The sequence below is a fragment of the Heteronotia binoei genome, chromosome 18, assembly GCF_032191835.1.
Source record: "Heteronotia binoei isolate CCM8104 ecotype False Entrance Well chromosome 18, APGP_CSIRO_Hbin_v1, whole genome shotgun sequence".
Classification (NCBI taxonomy): Eukaryota; Metazoa; Chordata; class Lepidosauria; order Squamata; family Gekkonidae; genus Heteronotia; species Heteronotia binoei.
In genome coordinates, this window is record NC_083240.1 from 36,093,130 (window position 1) to 36,114,376 (window position 21,247).

At 49.9% G+C, this 21,247-nt stretch overlaps 1 protein-coding gene across 1 annotated transcript in view; it reads left to right on the top strand.

Annotated features, from left to right (window-relative positions):
• The first annotated feature begins 15,135 nt into the window (after positions 1-15,135).
• ANKRD13B (ankyrin repeat domain 13B) overlaps positions 15,136-21,247 on the top strand; it is a 37,874-nt gene continuing 31,762 nt past the window's right edge. The window contains exon 1 of the mRNA XM_060259424.1: positions 15,136-15,277. Coding sequence (XP_060115407.1) covers positions 15,152-15,277 — 126 coding nt within the window. The 5' untranslated portion in view covers positions 15,136-15,151. The remainder of the gene's footprint in view (positions 15,278-21,247) is intronic.

Here is a 21,247-nt window from a genome sequence, read left to right on the forward strand (position 1 = left end):
TACACACAATGTCATATGTTAATAAATAATAACCACGCTGGCCTCTTGTGCCTTTCCTCAGCCCACGGTAAACAGACTTAATCACATTTTAGTCTTCTGTAAAACACAGAAAGAGAAAGATGTTTGTTTCCCTGTTTTATTATTTATGACCTGCTTTTCTTCGCAACCTATTTTCCAATACTGGAAGAAAAAAAAGCAACAGGAAAAAACCAACAGGAGGGGGGTGGAGATTTGAGTGTCAAGCTAGTCAATCTTCTGCTCAGCACTGGACTATATAGCCAAAGGACAAGAGCCCTCTGGCTACTTCAGCCAGTTTAGTGTAGTGGTTAAGTGCGCAGACTCTTATCTGGGAGAACTGGGTTTGATTCCCCACTTCTCCACTTGCAGCTGCTGGAATGGCCTTGGGTCAGCCATAGCACTCATAGGAGTTGTCCTTCTGGGAGAGCTCTCTCAGCCCCACCCACCTCACAGGGTGTCTGTTGTTGGGGTGGGAGGTAAAGGAGATTGTGAGCCACTCTGAGATTCAGAGTACAGGGCGGTATAGAGTATAGAACCAGTTTGGTGTAGTGGTTAAGTGTGCGGACTCTTATCTGGCAGAACCGGGTTTGATTCCCCACTCCTCCACTCGCAGCTGCTGAAATGGCCTTGGGTCAGCCATAGCTCTAGCAGAGTTGTCCTTGAAAGGGCAGCTGCTGTGAGAGCCCTCTCAGCCCCACCCACCTCACAGGGTGTCTGCTGTGGCGGGGAGAAGATATAGGAGATTGTAAGCCCCTCTGAGTCTCTGATTCAGAGAGAAAGGCAGGGTATAAATCTGCAGTCCTCTTCTATAAATCCAGTATCGTCTTCTACTGACCTTCAGGGCTCCTGGGCAGAGAAGGGAAAATTCAGTGCTGTTTAGCCAGCTAGCTAGCAGGATCTTCCACAATCCCATTTCCTTATACCATCTTCAATTCTAAAAAACTCTCCTAGGATCCCCTCCTTTAAAAAATTTTTTAGACAGCAGCCATGTTTGTCTGCAGAAGAACAGCGAGATTTGAGTCCTAGAGCGTCCTGGAAACCAACAAGAGTTTCAGGGGATGAGCTTTCGAGAGTCCAGCCTCCCTTTGTCAGAGACAAGTTTCCTCCTTGTATTTAAGGGAGCTTTGAATGAAACTCCCATAGGTTTTCAGGATGCTCTGGGATGCAAATGGGTTGTTTTTTAATTGGTGCTTTCCCCTAAATGCATGAAGAAGACGACGACATTGGATTTATATTCCGCCCTCCACCCTGAATCAGAGTCTCAGAGCGGCTTACAATCTCCTATATCTTCCTCCCCCACAACAGACACCCTGTGAGGTAGGTGGGGCTGAGAGAGCTTTCAGAGAAGCTGCCCTTTCAAGGACAACTCCTGTGAAAGCTATGGCTAACCCAAGGCCATTCCAGCAGCTGCAGGTGGAGGAGTGGGGAATCAAACCAGGCTCTTCCAGATAAGAGTCTGTGCACTTAAATACTACACCAAACTGGCTCTCTTCTCTGAAAAAGACCCCAAACTCTTTAGCCTATCAGCTCTTCAATCAGTGTTTTGGGAGGGCATTAGTGTCACTTAGAGGAGGGCAGGGAGCTGTTCCTGTTGGCAGCAGAAGAGAGGACTCGCAATCACGGGTTTAAATTAAGAGTGGGAAGGTACTGGCTGGATATTAGGAAAAACAATTTTAAAGAGTAGTTCAACAGTGGGATCTGTTGTCTGGGAAGGTGGTGAGCTCCCCCTCACTGACAGTCTTTAAGCAGCAGCTGCACAAGCATTTGTCAGGGATGCTCTAGGCCAGGGGTGTCTAACATGCGGCCCAGGGGTCAAATCAGGACCCCAGAGGGCTCCTGTCAGGCCCCTGAGCAACTGGCTGTCATCTGATTCATTCTCTCTCTCTCTTGCTTCCTTCTGCATCACAGCTTGCTCAATCGCACAGGAGCTACAGAGCAAAACCTATTTTCTCCATTGGCTGAGGCTCCTCCCTTGGGGAGGAAGGGGGGGGAGGGATAGATTGCTTAGTCAGGCTCTCTCAATCACACAGCAGAGCTACTGAACCAAACCTGTCTTCCTTCTGAGGCTCCTCCCCCTCCTGGTCCCCTGGGGAAGGAAGGAAAAACCGGAGCTTCTTTTGCCCAGTTCCCTGGATCCCATGGGAGAAATACAAAGAAAGCACCTTTAAGACCAATGAGTGGTAATGTTTTAAGTTTTTCTTGTTTAAAACTTTAATTGTATTTGTCTGCGTCCTTTATAAAGTTTATATCTCTGCTACCTAATCTTAAATATGGCCCGGCCCACCCCAACCTGGCCCAGCCCAACAAGGTCTCATTTATGTCAGATTTGGCCCTCATAACAAAGGAGTTTGACACCCCTGCTCTAGGCTGATCCTGCCTTGAGCAGGGGATTGGACAAGATGAACTTATACTGAATCAGACCCTGGGTCCATCAAAGTCAGTATTGTCTGCTCAGACTGGCAGCAGCTCTCCAGGGTCTCAAGCTGAGGTTTTTCATGCCTACTTGCCTGGACCCTTTTTTAGTTGGAGATGCTGGGGACTGAACCTGGGACCTTCTGCTTACCAGCAGATGCTCTACCACTGAGCCACCAACCCTCCCTAATGGCCTGTATTGCCTGTTCTGACTGTGATTCTCTGATTCTATGTTGGCCTGCAGTAGAAAAGCCAAACATGGAGTCCAGTGGGCACCTTAGAGACCAACAGGAATTTTGGGATATAAGCTTTTGAGAGCTAAAGCTCTAATGAAGGGAGCTTTGACTATCAAAGGTGTATCCTGCCCCCAAAAAAATTCTTGTTGATCCCTAAGGCACTACTGGACTCTGATACTGCTCAGTCATTTTGGTCCCACTTTTCCATCAACAGTCCCAACAAAGAAGTTATCTAGCTCCCATCCTTCTTCAAACACAACCGTAAGTGTCCCTTTTTTAAACTATGCAATGCATGGTTTCTTGTTAGTAAGAGCTTGCAATCAATAATGGGGCCATGCATTTCCCCTCCCTCCCCCTCTGCCAAGAGACCACTGCTTGGGCGCACCTGGCACATGCCCAGACAGGCCCAGCCCCAGAATTTGGCTCCATCCTCTCCCCCCCCCCCCAACACACACATTTTGTACCTTTCCTTGCTCCATTCTGGAATGGAATGGGGCCACTGAAAAGAACTTAGTATTTCATGGGCACCTGCCCCGTAGATGTCTAGGCTGGTAGCCCGCTGGCTGCTTTAGTGTCTGTTTTTTCCCTACTCATTTTTCTCTCTCTTGTAAACAAACCATGTGCCATGCTTCCATTGGCTTCCCCTACTCATTGTTCCAGAGACAGAAAAAGGCATTGGGCCACAAACACTCTGAAGGAAAGCCATTGCTTACCACACTGAGGTCTACATGCTAATTTTGCTAGCTCCTTCTAGTCAAACAGCTTTGAAGGCTTTCTGATAACAAAATCCATCCCCACAGAGAGGAAAGTAGGAGGTACGCATGCTCCCGTTGGGTAGCCACCTCTCTTTCTATGACACAGTCAATTTGGTGTAGTGGTTAAATGCATGAACTCTTATCTGGGAGAACTGGGTTTGATTACCCACTCCACCACATGCAATTGCTAGAGCAGGGGTGTCAAACATGTGGCCCAAGGGCCAGATCAGGTCCTTGGAAGGCTCCTCTCAGGCCCACAAGCAACTTACTGTCATCTGCTTCCTTCTACATAACAGCTTGCTTTGCCAGGCTTGCTCAATCGCACAGGAGCTACAGAGCAAAGCCTCTATTTTCTCCATTGCCTGGCCAGCACATGAAACAACTTATGTACAAAAGCTGGAAATGCTAAGCCATTTCATATTTTCCCTTGGGTCTTAGGCTCAAAGCATTGACTATGAGATTTCTGTAATAAATAACAATAAATCAAAAGTAGGTTTGCAATTTACAGACACACACCTGACCAACACCTGAACAGCCTGCTCAAGATTGCTACAGCACAGAAATCATCTCCAGACTTTGATGCAATCATTCAGAGCAAGAGGTGTCAGCGCGAGTCTTTTTAAAAATGTTTTCAGTTTTAAAAATCTTTGTGTTTGTCTGTGTCCTTTACAAAGTTTATCTCTCTGCTACCTGGCATTACATTTTATGACACACATGGCCCAGCCCGACAAAGTCTCATTAATGTCTGATCCAGCCCTCATAACAAATGAGTTCAACATCCCTGCTAGAGTGACTTCTCAAGAGCAGTTTCTGTCAGAGCTTTCTCAGCCATACCTACCCTCACAAGGTGTCTGTTACAGGGAGGGGAAGGGAGATTGTAAGACACTCTGAGACTCCTTCGGATAATGAAGGGTGGGGTATAAATCTAATCTCCTCCTCTTCCTTCTTCTATGTTCCCTGAAAGCATCCTCTCCCTCTGGTCTCAGCCTGCACCAGCCACTCAGTGAAACAGCCTGCCTGATGACGTAAGGAAGGTTCCTGCATTTTATCCTGCTACAGAACATGTAACACAGAAGGGTCCCAGAGGGCATTATGAAGAATGCATTTAACGTTGTTGAAACTGAGGCCATAACTTCCCTTCATTTCTTATATGGATCACATCGTTTTATTGCATCATTTGCCAGTTTTGCATTTCTTAAGACTGTTTTTAGTGCTCTGTTCTCTAATGTTGTAACTCAGCGTTAGTCACTGTTGGTTATATGCTTCGTACTGTTCCTGCCATGGAGTTTCTCATTGTTTAATAGGCCTCAGCCCTGATCTAGGTGGTCCTGATCTCATAAAATCTTGGAAGCTAAGAAGAATCAGCTCTGGTTAGACAACTGGATGAGAGACCACCACAGAAGTCTAGGGTGGCTATGCAGAGGCAGGCAATGGCACAACCGCCTCTGCTCACCTCTTGCCTTGGAAGCTCTGCGAAGACACCATAAGTCGGCTCCGACTGGACAACACTTTACATACAGAGTATGTCTTTGGTCTCGGCGAAAACGCACGTATAAATGGATAAATGAAAGAAATACATTTTTGCTCTAAGAGGGGCCATGCTAGACATTCATAAATGCTACAAGCCAGTGAGTGTTGGAGTGAAGAAGAACTTCTTCTTACCTGGTCCTGAATCTGTTGCTCTTGTTCTAGTAGAGGGGTGGCCAAACTTACTTAACATGAGCCACATAGAATAAATGTCAGATGTTTGAGAGCAGCAAGATATGAATGTCAGATGTTTGAGAGAAGGAAGGAAGGAAGGAAGGAAGGAAGGAAGGAAGGAAGGAAGGAAGGAAGGAAGGAAGGAAGGAAGGAAGGAAGGAAGGGGGGAGAGAGAGGTGGCAAAGAAAGCAACATCGAATTAAATGCATTCTCCAAGCTGCTGGCTTGCTTGGCTTGTAGAAGTGATTTAAAGAGACTAATGCCTTCTCCAAGCTGGCCAATGGGGTGGTGGGGGTTTCAAGAGTCACACAATATGTGTGAAAGAGCCACATGTGGCTCCCGAGCCTCAGTTTGGCCACCCCTGTTTTAGTATCTCCTATTCTAGCATGATGGGAACCAACTAATCCCTCCTCTGCTTTTTTCATCATCTGCGCAGCTTTAGGAACCTCTTGCTCAGTCCCTGCTGCACTGACTTTTTTTTCCTAATTGGAGAAAGCCTCCACTTTCCTGAGCCTTTCCTCCTACGGAAGGGACTCGCAGCTATTCTTCACTTGGCCACCCTTTCTAGCTCCAGGATGTCCTTTTGAAATGTAAATACTCCACAGAGTTTCCTTATCCAAACAGTTCATTTAAAAAAAAAACACAAAATCATTTTGTTGGACTTGGTGTGCCTGGACATTGGGAGCGCTACATCATTGTAAGTGTGTATAGGTGTTATCTCCTTGAATGGAATGCTTCTCTTTTTGTATTGTGTGTGTGTGTGTGAATGCATATGCATGCCTTAAAGTCATGGTGACTTCTGGTGATTCCTTCTGGTGATTCCAGTTTGGTGTAGTGGTTAAATGCGTGGACTCTTATCTAGAAGAATCAGGGTTTGATTTCCCACTCCGACACTAGCACGTGCTGGGATGGCCTTGGGTCAGCTCTGGCAGAGGTTGTCCTTGAAAGGGCAGCTGCTGTGAGAGCCTTCTCCAGCCCCACCCACCTCACAGGGTGTCTGTTGTGGGGGAGGAAGGTAAAGGAGATTGTGAGCTGCTCTGAGACTCTTCAGAGTGGAGGGCAGGATATAAATCCAATTTCTTCTTCATCTTCATCATCTTCTTCTTCTTCTGGAGTATGGAGGATATTCAGAGAAGTGGCTTGATAAAACCTGCCCCTGCCTCCCAACTGCATCTGTTGGTATTCCAATGAGGTCTCTCATCTGAGTACTTGCCAGGGTCAGCCCTGCTTAGCTTCCAAGATCTAATGAGATTGGGGTTGCCTGGAATGTCCAGGTCAGGGTGGACATGTCTCTTTTTCTTAAGCTGGGAGCTGCCTTCTGCCCTCTCCTCTCTCTCCCTTTGGCCTCTGTTTCTACATAGCCTTCCAGTTTGGTGTAGTGGTTAAGTGTGTGGTCTCTTATCTGTGAGAACCGGGTTTGCTTCCGCACTCCTCCACTTGCAGCTGCTGAAATTGCCTTGGGTCAGCCATAGCTCTTGTAGGAGTTGTCCTTGAAAGGGCAGCTTCTGGGAGAGCTCTCTCATCCCTGCCCACCTCATAAGGTGCCTGTTGTGGGGGAAGAAGATGAAGGCGATTGTAGGCTGCTCTGAGCCTCTGACTCAGAGAGAAGGGTGGCGTATAAATCTACATTCTTCTTCTTCTCCTCAGAGATATGCATCTCTGCAGGTCTCTCCTGTAGATACAGTGCCCACACATGATGCTGGACAAGCTGGCCATTTGTGACAGGGAAAGCGCTCTTCAGATTAGGCTTGTCTCTCTTCTTTTGACTACAGCCTGAATGCACACTGGATCCACTTGAATAAATGCAAGTTTACCCTTTTTTGCAATATAGTTCTTGTGAGGTTTATTTACTGCATGGGTATCATGTTTCTATGACTGGACAAAACTCAGCTCTATATTAACCAAATATCCCAATATTTTTTATCATGCGAACTCTCCCTTTGGGCCTAGCCAAGAAATCCACTGTGGTCTTCAAAGCTATGCCCTGCAGCGTGGGTCACACTCCCCGAAATGCTACAGACATTCTGCTCCTGCGTCCTGCAGCTCCCAGCTAATGTCAGCTGTGGGCTCATCCTGGAAAGAAAGACAAAAGGCTGGCAGGATTTTGCCTCCCTCCGGAGATGACCAGCCAGCATGACTCAGCACGCTGACTGCAGCAATTTCTCTGCCGACCAGGGACGGGCTTCAGAATGGAGGAGGCCATTAGGGATGGGGTGGGGGGTGGGACTGGGAGATGTTTTTGCGACACCCATCGTCCCCCAGACAGCCAAACTCAAGGCAGATTATCTCCTGGCAATTTTGACCAGTGCCTGACTTGCAGGGCAGATGCAGGCCAGCCAAAGGTGCAACGATGCCATCCCTGCACAACAGGGTCATCTTTGGCACAATCCGGAAGTGCTGGCGTCATGCCAGGAGGACGCTCCAGCACCCAGAAAACTATCTTTCCCATATATTTAGGAGAGCAAGCTCTACACGGCGTCATCTCTGTGTGTTGCCAGTGTTTCAGGTCCCACTGAAAGTGAGACCATTGTACGGGGAAGACAGCTATGCTCCCCCTGCAGTAAATATCACCTCCCTCATCTCCTACTGGTCGCCAGGCTCCAGTAGCTCAGCAGAGATGTGATGCTATAGAACAGGGATGGCCAAACTGTGGCTCGGGAGCCACATGTGGCTCTTTCAGATATTGTGTGGCTCTCCAAGCCAAGACAGCCAGCAGCTTGGAGAATGCATTTAAAGTTTTTTTCTTTCTACCTCTTCCTCCCTCCCCCATCTATTTTCCTTCCTTCCTACAACTGACGTTCATGTCTTGCTGCTCTAAAATATTTGACATTTATTCTATGTGGCTCCTACGTTAAGCAAGTTTGGCCACCCCTGCTATAGAATCTACCTTCCAAAGCTGTCAGTTTCATTCTTCTCCACAGCTGCGTGCAAAGAGGGTATTGTGAACGATGCCTATTTTTAAAAATATGTTCATGTGTGTGTGTCTGCACCTAGAAGACCTCTGGTGACTGGGCGCCTGGAGGATATTCAGAGAGGTAGCTGAATAAAGAAGAAGACAACTGCAGATTTATACCCTGCCCTTTTCTCTGAATCAGAGACTCGAGCGGCTTACAATCTCCTATTTCTTCTCCCCCCACAACAGACACCCTGTGAGGTGGGTGGCGCTGAGAGGGCTCTCACAGCAGCTGCCCTTTCAAGGACAACCTCTGCCAGAGCTATGGCTGATCCAAGGCCATGCTAGCAGGTGCAAGTGGAGGAGTGGGGAATCAAACCCGGTTCTCCCAGATAAGAATCTGCACACTTAACCACTAAACCAGCCTGCCCCTGATTCCTCACTGCTGATATTCCAAGGATGTCTCCCATCCAAGTACTTGCCAGAGTCAGCCCTGTTTAGCTTCTGATATCTAATGAGATCACCCTTCTGCTCATTTTTAACATATCCCATTTTAAAGCTACCTGTAGCATCATTACATTTTGTGGCAGTGAGTTCCATGTGCATAATGTGTCTTCTGACTGAATCTGCTACATAGCGACTGTGTTGGGTTCTGAGTTCTAGCACTATGATGGAGGAAGAGTTTCCTCCCTTTGTACAATACATCATCACAGATAATTTCCCTATGATGGTGGCCAAATGGAGCACTCCCATTGGCTGACGGGTGCACTCAACAAACCACTGGCACATCATGCGTCTTGTCACCACATCTGAGTTCCCATTGGTTTATTCTCCTGTCCCCTGCCTACTGCAGGCCCAGGAACACTGAACAAACTGCCAGAACAGTCTTACCTCAAAGACAGTCACATCTCCAATGCTTCTCTGTGTCCTCTCAATCAACCAGCCTCAGAAAGGGTTGCCACACTACTGCAGCCTCATGAAACATTTCCTCAGAGGCCAAGGCAGCTGCCTCTTTCCTGTCACTCCCTCCCTCCTCCCCTCAGTTTCACCCCAGGACAGATGAGGATTGGGTCACTGGGGAAGCTGCTAGCCAGAGGCTGTTGCTGGCCAATAAAGAGAGAGTCCTCAACAGAATATAATGCCATAGAGTCCACCCTCCAAAGCAGTTATTTTCTCCAGGGGAACCATTGTTGCTAATCTCCAGTCCAGGTGATGGCTGGAGATCACTCAGAATTACAACTGTTCTCCAGATGGCAGAGATCATGTCCCCTTAAGGTGGGTGGGGAGTGAATGCCTTCATTTGGGTGGGTTCGAAGACAGCAAGGGTGGGGGGCACTCACCCAGAGCCTCTTTCTAGAGCCCACTGTATTTATCTCTACAACAGGCCTTATTCAAAGTAATTTTATAAATCTCTATCATGAGCCACCACCACCACCTGGCAGTTTTCGCTTTTTCTCAGCTGAAAAGCTCCAACTTTTCCTCAACATCATCACATTTAAGTGGCTCTTTTCTGCACCTTCCCCAGTTCATTTTAAGACTGGGTGACAAAAACTATATATATAGTATTCCAAATGTCATACTGTGGGTATTACAATCGTGTCTGCTCTATTTTCAGTCGCTTTCCTAGTGATCCCTAGCAAAGAATTTTTCTGTTTTCACCACTGTTGCACACTGAAGTGATATTCTTCTCAAGCCACGCATCTTTAACCTGATCAGTCTCAGCCAGATAACCAGCATATACTTAAAACTAGGATTTTTTATTTGAATGGGCACCACCTTACACTTATGCATATTGAACTTTGTTTGACATTTTGTTCCCTGCTCCTCCAATTTAGAGAGATCCCCCTGAAGTTCTTCACAACCCACTATGGCAGGGGTGTCAAATATTCAGCCCGGGGACCAAATCAGGCCCCTGGAGGGCTCCTATCAGGCCCCGGAGCAACTGGCTCTTGTCTGCTTCCTTCTCCCTCTCTTTTGCTTCCTTCTGCATCTCAGCTTGCTTTGCAAGCCTTGCGCAATCGCATAGGAGCTACAGAGCAAAACCTCATTTTTCTCCATTGGTTGAGGCTCCTCCCCCTCCTGGTCCCCTGGGGATGGGGAAAGAGCCAGAGCTTCCTTTGCCCAGTTCCCTGGATCCCACAGGAGAAATACAAAGAAAGCACCTTTAAGACCAACAAGTGCTAATGTTTTAAGCATGTTTTATTTAAAGCTTTTTTTTACAAAAATCTTTAGTTGTGTTTGTCTGTGTCCTTTAAAAAGTTTATATCTCTGCTACCTAATCTTAAAAAGGTACACACATGGCCTGGCCCAACAAGGTCTCATTTATGTCAGATCCGGCCCTCATAACAAATGAGTTTGACATCCCTGCACCATGGTTTCCACCAGCCTATATAAATTTTTATCATCAATGATTACATTGCTCAGCCCCAGTTCTGGATCATTTATGAACCAATTAAGTATCACCAACCCCTATACTAGGGACTCCACAGTTCACTTCCCTCCATTGTGAGAACTGGCCATCTGTTCCCACTCTGTGTTTCTTGTACTTTAACAAATTTCTAATCCATAAGAGGTACTGTCATTTGATCCCATGGCTGCTAAATTTACTCAGCAATGTCTGGCAAGGCCCCCTTGTCATGATCCTAACCCTAGTGCAGCCTACAGGCTCCAGGGCAGCCTGTATTAGAGTAGTAACCAGGCGTACATCTCCCAAGGATCCCTTTTGTCCCTCTGATTGGGTGGGCAGAGGTTAGAGGGGTGGGACCTGAAAGGAAAGGATAAGAGGCCAAGCTAGAGGTGGGGGAAGTGTTCGATCTGGAAAGGTTGAGCTGGGGAGAGGCTGCAGCAGGAGAGCTCCCTCATCCAAAGAGGGATGAGTTGGAAGCAGAAAAACGTAAGTTGTAGTTAGTTGTGTCAGGGTTTTTATTTTCTTTGTACCACCTTTACTGTTTACTCCTTTTTTACTGTTACACTAATAAGTAAAACCCAATGGTTTGTTCTTGAGAACTTACAATAAACTTATTGTTATACTGCCTGGGTCTTCAGGCCTTTCTGGTTACAGAGGAAGGTATTTGCTGAGAAGGAAGACAGAGGGGTTGGGTGGGTGTTCTGGGCTCTCTCAGACAGACCCTTACCAGACTGGTGGCAGCCTGTAGAGGCCCTCTCTCGTCCCCTGCTTGTGACACTCCTTGTCAAAAGCCTTTTGAAATTTATAAGTTGGATCACCCTTATCCACATGCTTATTTATTTGATTTATTGATACTCCATCTTTCTCCCCAGTAGGGTTGCCAAGTCCAATTCAAGAAATATCTGGGGACTTTGGAGGTGGAGCCAGGAGACATTGGGGCAGAGCCAAGAGCAAGGGTGTCAAGCATAATTGAACTCCAAGGGAGTTTTGGCCATCACATTTAAAGGGACAGCACACCTTTTAAAATGCCTTCCTTTTATAGGACATAAAGAAGGATATGGGCACCTTCTTTTGGGGCTCATAGAATTGGACCCCCTGGTCCAATTGTTTTGAAACTTGGAGGGTATTTTGGGGAGAGGCACTAGATGCTATACTGAAAATTTGGTGCCTCTGCCTAAAACAACAGCCCCCCCAGAGCTCCTGATACCTCCAGATCAATTCCCCATTATGCCCTATGAGAATCGATCTCCACATAGGGAATAATGAAGTGCCCAGCAGACATTACCTCCCCCCCTCCCCTGGTTTCTGGCGACTCTGAAGCGAAGGATCGGCATCTCTACTCATGAGTTGCTGCCAACTTCTTCAAAGTAACACAGACACACCATCCCAAGAGGAAGCCTTTCCAATCGGAGACTGAAGCCTCCGGAGGTGGAAAGTCACATGGTGGCTGTGGGGGCGGGGCTTTTCCCCACCGGCCGGCTGACTGGGGGCGGGAAGGAGCCTGGGAGAGTGGGAGAACCCCCATTGGGACCTGGGGATTGGCAAGCCTACTCCCCAGTGATGACCCAGAGCAGCTTACATCATTCTCCTCAACTCCCATTTTATCCTCACAACAACCTTGTGAGGTAGGCTAAGACGACATGACTGGCCCTAGGTCGCCCAGCAGGCTTCCATGGCACAAGTGGGGATCTGAACCTTTAACTTCTTCATTTAGGATCACAATGTTGGTTTTGAATGTTGCTTTTGGAGCAGCGGGGCTGTAAGCAGGGCCTTTCTAAAAGGTTGGTGAAGGAGGACTTCCCTTTGCAGAATCCTTTCCCACAAGCAGGCTTTTTTGTTCTCTGTGTGTTTAATAAAGAGTTCCACCCATTTACCAGGAACAGACGTCCAGCTAACCGACCTGTAATTTGCCTGATCTCTTCTGGATCCCTTTTAAAAACTGGGTGTTATGCATGCTGCTTTCCAACCCTTGAGTAAGGAGGCCGGTTTTGCATATCTTTTCCCCCCTTAGGGAGATGAGCAATTTCACACTTGTGTTTTTACTCAACTACGAGCTTTTGTGTGAACAAGCCAGGGCTCCTGACAGATCTCACCCTGCAGCCCTCCAGCCCTGGTGGATGTGTTTATGTCGCTGGAGGGGTGACAGCAGAATGCGTGACCACACTTCCCTCACTGTTGTCATCACTGCATCACCCCCCTCTGACTGAGCTGTGCGGGTGAGTGGCTGCTCATTATCTCAGGTAGCCCCGCTCAGCAGCAATCTGGAGCCGCCCAGGGTCTTGCACTGCCCGTTGCCCACTTAAAGATGATGCCAGTTGTATTCTGCTGAGGAGAAGGAGGAGAAGAAGATGACAACATTGGATTTATACTCCACCCTCCACTCACCCTACGCCGCTCTGACGTTCCTCTTTTCAGCACAGTGTCCTTTCGATTTCCCACTATCTGCCCCCGGGGCTTCAGCCTGCGTCACCGTTTTTATGCGGCAAAGAGAAACCGCTCTTTGCACGGCAAAGAAAAAGTGCGGATTCTTATCTGAGAGAATCAGGTTTGATTCTCCACTTGCACCTGCTGGAATGGCCTTGAATCAGCCATAGCTCTGGCAGAGGTTGTCCTTGAAAGGGCAGCTGCTGTAAGGGCTCTCTCAGCCCTACCCACCTCACAGGGTGTCTGTTGTGGGGGAGGAAGGTAAAGGAGATTGTGAGCCGCTCTGAGATTCTGAGTGGAGGGCGGGATGTAAATCCAATATCTTCTTCTTCTAAAAACCAGTTTCTCTTTGCCGTGCAAAAACAGTGACGCAGACTGAAGCTCTGGGGCAGATAGTGGGAAATCGAAGGACGCCACGCTGAAAAGAGGAACGTCAGAGTGGCGTAGGGTGAGTGGGAAATCGGTCAGAGTCTCAGAGCTGCTCACAATCTCCTTTACTTTCCTCCCCCACAACAAATGCCCTGCGGGGCTGAGAGAGCTCTTACAGCAGCTGCAGGTGGCTGACCCAAGGCCATTCCAGCAGCTGCAAGTAGAGAAGTGGGGAATCAAACCCGGTTCTCCCAGATAAGAGTCTGCGCGCTTAACCACTACACCAAACTGGTTCTAGTGAACTGCTAGAGAGGGAACACTGGCCACTGGGGTGCAGGGCCGACCCTGCCACTAGGCAAGCTAGGCAATTGCCTAGGGCGCCGGTCTTCTTGGGGCACCTAATTGGATGTCTCCCATGAGATTCGGTGATGTTATCAGTGCAGTGGGGGGCACCAAAAGTTAGCCTTGCCTAGGGTGACAGACAGGCTAAGGCCGGCCCTGCGGGGGTGGCAAAGCAACCCCATTCTTTGCCACATGTGAACATAAAAAAACCTTTGGATGTCAATTAGGATTTTCAACTCTGAGCTGAGAAATATGGGTCTGGAGAGGGAGGGATTTAGGGGAATGGAGGACCTCAGAGGGGTATCATCAGGGCTCACCCTACCAGTAGGAAAACTTGGTGAATGCCTAGGGCGCCAGCCTTCTGGGGGCACCAAATTGGGTGCCCCCATGTGACTCGGTAACATCAGTTTGGAGGGCGGGGATTGCCAGAAGCTAGCTTTGCCTAGGGTGCCAGACAGTCTAGAGCCCATCCTGGACATCATTCCATAAAGGCCACCCTCCAATGCAACCCTTTCCCCGAGGGGGGGGGGGGGGCTGATCTATTTCACCTGGAGGTAGGGTTGCCAGGTCCAATTCAAGAAATATCTGGGGATTTTAGGGGTGGAGCCAGGAGCAACGTTGTGACATGCATAATTGAACTCCAAAGGGAGTTCTGGCCATCACATTTAAAGGGATCGCATGCCTTTTACATGCCTTCCCTCCTCTGGAAACAATGAAGGATAGGGGCGCCTTCTTTGGGGGCTCATAGAATTTGACCTCCTGGTCCAATCTTTTTGAAACTTGGAGCCTGTTTTGGGGAGAGGTATCAGATGCTATGCTGCAAATTTGGTAACTCTACCTCAAAAAACAGAGCCCCCACCCCAGAGCCCCGCAGATCAATTATCCATTATACCCTATAGAAATCGGTCTCCATAGGGAATAATGGAGTGCCCAGAAGACATTTAACCCCCCCCCCCCCGGCTTTCTGGTGACCCTGAAGCGGTGGGAGAGCCTCCAAACCGGGGGATCCTCTACCTCCATCTGGGAGGGGAGTTCTAAATCCGGGAGTCCTCCAGGCCCCGCCTTGAGGTTGGCAGGCCTCTCGATCACAGCAGCTCCCTGGTCCTCCCAGCTCTCCAGAGCCCTTCCCAGGCGCCAGCCAGCCCGGCAGCCCGACGTGGTGACACCTGCGCACAAAGCAGTTCCTCCGGCGCCGCGGCAGCGAGGTGCAATCGGGCCAGGCGCGGCGTGTGTGTCGCGCGATCAGGTGTGCCAGGCAGGCGTGCACGTGCCCGCGCGAGCCAGCAGCACGGGGAAGACGACGGCGACGACGACTCCGACGGCCGGCCGCCGCGGGCTCGCCCAGCGCGGGGACTACAAGTCCCATGGTGCCCCGCCGCCGCAGCCCCGCCGCCAGCCGCCGGGCGGGGGATCCCCCCTGTCCTGCCCTCGGTGCGCTCCGGGAGCAGGGCGCGCCGCCTCCGCCTCGTCCCCCGCGCCGCCAGCTGCGGCGGCTCGGCAGGCCCGCGGCGCCCATGCTGCCCCTGGCCGCGGCGCCCCGACGACGGCCTCCCCGCCGCCTGCCTCCCTCCTCCGCGGCGCCGGGACCGGGAGGATGCTGGCCGCCTCCCCCGCCGCCAAGACCAGCAGCAGCAGCAGCGCCGAGAGCCGCTTCCCGCTGCACGCCCTCGTCTGGCACGACCAGCCCGCCCTGCTGGAGCAGGCGCTCGCCTCCGCGCAGGTGGGCTTCGGCGCTGGGGGAAGGAGAGGGGGCGCCGCTGCATGCATGCCCGGGCGGCGATCGGGGCTCCGGCCAAGAAAAGAGCGTCCCCTTCTTCCTTCCGGGACTGCTGCGAGCCATGGCGCTGCTGGGGTGAAAGCGAGGCGCGCCGCCGCTGGGTTTGTGTGTCCCCATCGGCTGCCCTCCTCTTTGCACAGCACGTGGGCGCACGGCGGGGAAAAGGCCTAGATCGCCATCCAGGGGCGGTCGCTGGGGACGGGGCTGTTAGTCTTCCTACGGCTTGATTGCTCTTGATCAGAGATTTGGATGGGGCGTTCTGCAGCTCGAGTTCTTGGGAATGGCAGCTCTCGCTTGACATTGTTGTTTTCGTTTCATGTGCTGCTCGGTGGCTGTTCGGGCCAACGTGAGGAATCGGCCCTCGAGGGGGCCCGGATCTCTTCGTAAGGAACACCCTCCCCCCACTGCCCCAGTCCTGGCCGCTTGCTGGGCCTGCCAGCAGGTGAAACTGTGGAGGGGCGGGGGGCACCCGAGGAACAGGCGTGGCAGGGTTGCTAGTGGCACTTAGGCCTGCACCGTTGTCCCCCGCCCCCCCTCCTCGCGGCTGAGAAGTCCACCCAGACGGTTAGGCAGCAAGGCAGCGCTTATGGCTCCCTGAGTGCATTCACACTACACTAATTAATGCGTTTTACGTCCAGATTTTTTCCTATTCTTACACAGGAAAAATCCGGATGTAAAACGCATGAGTTAGCGTCGTTTAGGTAATGTAGAGGAGTTTGCTGGAGCATCCATGCTCAGATGCAGTCTATCTCGGAGTAGCGCATTCTAGGACTGAGCAGAGAACTCTGGGCCATAGGCTCTGGAAGAGCGCATAATGGGTGGCTGGACTAGGCTTGGTCCCTGTTGTGCCAAAAAGGGGAGATGCGTGTGCGTTTTTTGTGTCAAATCATAGGCTGGGAACAGTCCCTTTGCAACCAGCTGGGTTCCCAAGAACTCTTGCAGCTCTTCTACAGCCGTTCAGCTCCGGCCAGCTTGGAGGACCATGAAGGCACCGGGGCTAGGCTATGGCGAGGTGGCTGCTCCGGCGGCACGCCTTGCGTTGCAGGATTCCCATTCTCCTTGTGCCGGGAGAGATGCATTTGTCATTGTCATCGTTGCCCGGGTGTGTGTGTGAGAGAGTGTTTACCTCGGTTGGCGTCTGCCAAGAAAGCAGCCTGGCGGCTCGGCTGGGGATTTGCAGGCAAACAGGAGGAGCGGTCATGTGTGGTCGCCTGGGCGGATGATATTTACTATCTGGGGCAGCCCAGGAAGCGGGGAGGCGCGGATGCGGGGAGGGGGGGGCGAGAGCTTGCGCTGACATCTTGATTCCTGTTGGGTTTCCAAACGGCCGCAAGCGCAGCCGTCTGAAATGCAGCCCTCGTTCTGGAAAGAGCCCAGATAGGTTTTGTTGCGCTCACCCTTTAACCGCTTTGTGCTTCCTCTTGCAAATGGGTTTGAAAGCTACGCTGGCCACAAACAATGCAAAAAGTGCTGGCTGGAGGCGGAGGAATCCTCGGGTACACCAGCCGTCATTGCATGCCGCTAGGAGTTGGCAATGTCTCTTCTGGGATAGGGCCAGTAGTGTGTGTAAAATGCTAGGGGTGTTGACTTGCCCTGCAGGGAGAGAAATCACCCTATCGAGTTTCCCTTTAAACAAAAGAACAAAGCAGTAGACAAGTGTCACCTTAAAGACCAATTAAGTTTTATTCAGAATGTCAGCTTTCCTTTGCTCTAAGCAGACTTCATCAGACTGAATAAAACTTAGTTGGTCTTAAAGGCGCAACTTGTCTGCTGCTTTGTTCTGTTGCTTCAGACCAACACGGCTGCCCACTTGGATCTACCTGTAAACAAAAGTCGCAGCTGAAGAGGCCTTATACCCGGAGTGGCCAAACGTGGCTCTTTCACACATGTTGCGCGGCTCTTGAAGCCCCCATCGCCCTATCAACTGGCTTGGGAAAGGCATTTCTCTCTTTAAATCACTTATCCAAGCCAAGCCAGCCAGTGGCTTAGAGAATGCATTTAAAGTTAGTTGCTTTCTTTCCATCTCTCCTCCATCTATCTTCCTTCCTTCCTTCCTTCCTTCCTTCCTTCCTTCCTTCCTTCCTTCCTTCCTTCCTTCCTTCCTTCCTTCCTTCCTTCCTTCCTTCCTTCCTTCCTCCCTCCCTCCCTCCCTCAAACATCTGACATTCATGTTTTGAGGGTCTCAACTGTCTGATGTTTATTCTGTGGCTCTTACATTAAGCAGGTTTGGCCACTCCTGCCTTATACGCAATCAAACTGAATCAAAGTCAGTATTGATTACTCCCCACTAGTGGGTCTCCAGGGTCTCAGGTAAAGGTCTTTCACATCACCTACTACCACCTAATATCTTTGAACTGGAGATTACGGGGATTGAACCTGGGATCTTCTGCATGCCAAGCAGATGCACTACCATTAAGCCATGCAAGGCCAGCCCTGCTACTAAGCAATCTAGGCAATTGCCTAGGGCGCTAGCCTTCTGGGGGTGTCGAAATGGATGCCCCCATGTGATTCAGTGAGGTTATTGGTGTGGAAATGGGGTGCCAGGAGTTAGCCTTGCCTAGGGTACCAGTCTAAGGCCACCCCTGGAGCCATGGCCCCTTCCCCAAAGACCTACTGAGCCAGACCAATTTCCACCTTGGCCAGCATCCTCATTCCAACAGAAGCCATCCAGATACTTACAGGCAGTCCGCAAGCAGTTCATAGGGGCAAAAGCCTTTCTCTGCTCTTTGTCCCTACTGTCTGGTGTTCAGAGATACATTACTCCTGAAAATGGAGGTTCCATTAAGCTACTAGTCTAATTGTTCTATGAGTAAGATACAATAGCCTCTCCTCCATGAACGTCAAAGCTTTTTCAAAAAGCCGTTTAACCTCATGACCAACTATTCAACTTGTGCATTGTCTAAGCTAATTACGCATTGCGTGGCAGAGGATTTTTCTTTGTTTGCCTTCTGTGGCGAATGTTACTGAGCGCTTTGACGCAAGTCCTTAGTTGTGTGAGAGAGATTACCTTAGACGGCTGGCTGCGATTACTGGGTTGGCTGGGAGAAATGCACTCTGCATTTGCTCAGGGGCACAGTGCCGCCTTGGTTATTGCATGTTTCAGGACTTAATTCAGATTGTAGCTCTAGTCCCTCTCTGTTTTGTCTTGACAAAGTTTGGCTTCCAGTTTTCTTGTGCAGCTTGAATTCAATATTTGGCAGGCCCAGGCTCTGCTAGCTACTTGGATGTGAAACCAAACTTTTAATTTTACTAACATACTTAGTGGTTAAAGTTCCTGCTTCTCTCCCTCCCCCCTTTTGCTCTTCGCTATTTTAAGCATCAGTTCTTAGCCAGGGAGTGTTCCAAATCTGCATAAATGCAAAGGAGTCAGAAGCATGCAAATAGAGCAGGGGCTGTTTTCTCAGGATGTTAGATTCAGGTGGATAGCTTTTGGGTCCATGCACCCAGAATTAAATTTTGTTGGTCTTAAAGGTGCCATTGGACTAGACTTTTTCTTCAGGATGTTTTCCCCTCAGAGAATGGCCTGCTTCTGTGTCCCCCAACCTGAGGGGGGGGGGGCACACAGGAATCTCCTTTGCAGAAATCAGAATCTTATTTCCTCGTGTCAAATGCCCCACCATGGCTAGGCTTTATAATGGATTGTGAGGTTCAGGCTGCTCAGGCACATGTAAACCAGGTCTGTGGGGATGGGGGGGAAGAGGAGGAGAAAAAGATGATGATGATGATGATGATGATGATATTGGATTTATACCCTGCCCTACACTAAGAGTGGCTCACAACCTCTTTTACCTTCTTCCCTCACTTCCCTGTGAGGTGGATGGGGCTGAGAGGGCTTTCACAGCAGCTGCTCTTTCAGTGACAGCTCTGTGAGAGCTATGACTGACCCAAGACCATTCCAGCAGGTGCAAGTGGAGGAGTGGGGAATCAAACCCGGTTCTCTCAGATAAGAGTCCGCACACTTAACTGCTACACCAAACTGGTAAGAGGTTGTCCTAACCTAGCAGTAAGAGCAGGAGCCAGTCAAGATAGCTACAAGCCATCTTACATGGCTGGCTGAGTTTGCTGGGTTAGCTGGTAGAAATGCACTCTGCACATGCTCAGAGTGTCGTCCAGGGGACACTCAAGTGTGTGATGCCTAGTTCGCACATGCAGGAGGAAGTGGTGGCAGAGCGTAGAAGTACTCAGGTGGACTGAACCATTGCAGATGGCAGGTTACCTGCCTTTGTCAGCCCCTTTGCATCAGAAGCTCCTCACACATAGAAAACTAGCATAGTATGGTTCTCTCTGTTTCTGTTTGCCTGGAGTTCTGGGTTTCTATCTGTAGGGAGTTACATATTGCTGTTTTTGCTGGACTCAAATAAGCCAGGCAGCAGAGATGGCTCAAACGCAGGATGTCCAGTGAGAGCAAGATATGAAAATGAGAAGAACCCTGATGAATCAGATCAGTGAGGATCTATCTAGTCCAGTCTCCTGTCTCACACTGTGGCCAACCAGTTCCTCTGGAGAGCCAGCAGCAAGGCACAGAGGCCTTCCTCTGATGTTGCCGTCCGGTTCTGAAATTCAGAGGTTGACTGCCTCTGACCGTGGAGGTTCCCTTGAGTCATTTTAGCAAGTAGCCGCTGTCAGACAGGCTGACATTTTCTTCCCCACCGTCAAATGTCAACGCTGAACAGGCTCACCACATCTTTTTTTCATTTCCCCCCCACAAATTTTATTCTGCATTGTGCTGAAAGCACTATTTAATGACGCCAACAGTCACAGTTGGTAGTGATTGTTGTTGTTGCTAGCTAAGAGCCCATTGAATTTGGCAGGGAAGACAGAGAGGACCAGCCCCTTCCAACTGGTTTCCGTCTACCAGCCCTCCTCCCCCTCCTGCCCAGTCCTTGAGGCCAATAGCTCCAGCAAAGCAGACCTTTGCCAGTCCTAGGAGGTAGCATCAAGGGAAGGCCTCAGCCTTTATACCCCACCCTACAGGGCTGACCCTAGACGAGGGATGTCAAACATGTGGCCCAGGGACCAAATCAGGCCCCCGAGCAACTGGCTGTAATTTGCTTTCTTCTGCATAACAGCTTGCTTTACAAGGCTTGCTCAGTCGCATAGGAGCTACAGATCTGTTTTCTCCATTGACTGAGGCTCCTTTGAGGAGGATGGGGGGGCAGGGAGGGAGAGCTTGCTTTGCAAGGCTCTCTCAATTGCACAGCAGAGCTACTGAGCCAAGATTCTCTTCATTCTTTTGGCTGAGGCTCCTCCCCCTCCTGGTCCCCGGGGAAGGAAGGAAGGAAAGAGCCAGAGCTTCCTTCGCCCAGCTCCCTGGTTTCCATGGGAGAGATACAAAGAAAGCACCTGTAAGACCAACAAGTGCTAATTTTTTAAGCATATTTTATTTTAAGCTTTTTAAAAAAATCTTTGTGCTTGTTTGTGTCCTATATAAAGTTTATATCTCTGCTACTTAATCTTAAAAAGGTACACACACAGCCTGGCCCAACATGGCTCGGCCCAACAAGGTCTCATTTATGTCAGATCAGGCCCTCATAATAAATGAGTTTGACACCCCTGCCCTAGACTATCTGGCACCCTAGGCAAGGCTTACTTCTCTCCTGCCCTCTGCACCGATAACCAATTTTCAAAAACAGATGAACTGTGGGGGAAATGAAAAGCACAACACAGGAAAACTCCCTGACCTGGAGTGGAGAGCCCAGGCAAGCCTGATCTTGTCCGATCTCGGAAGCTGAGCAGGACCAACTCTCACAAGTATTTGGATGGGAGACCTTCGCTGAGTCACGTGGGGGATACTCAATTTGGTGCCCCCAGAAGGCCGGCGCCCTAGACAGTTGCCTAGTTTCCCTAGTGGCAGGGCCTGCCCTACAGAGCAGCTGCTTATTTTGCTGCTCTGAAAGATAGGATGCTAAGAAC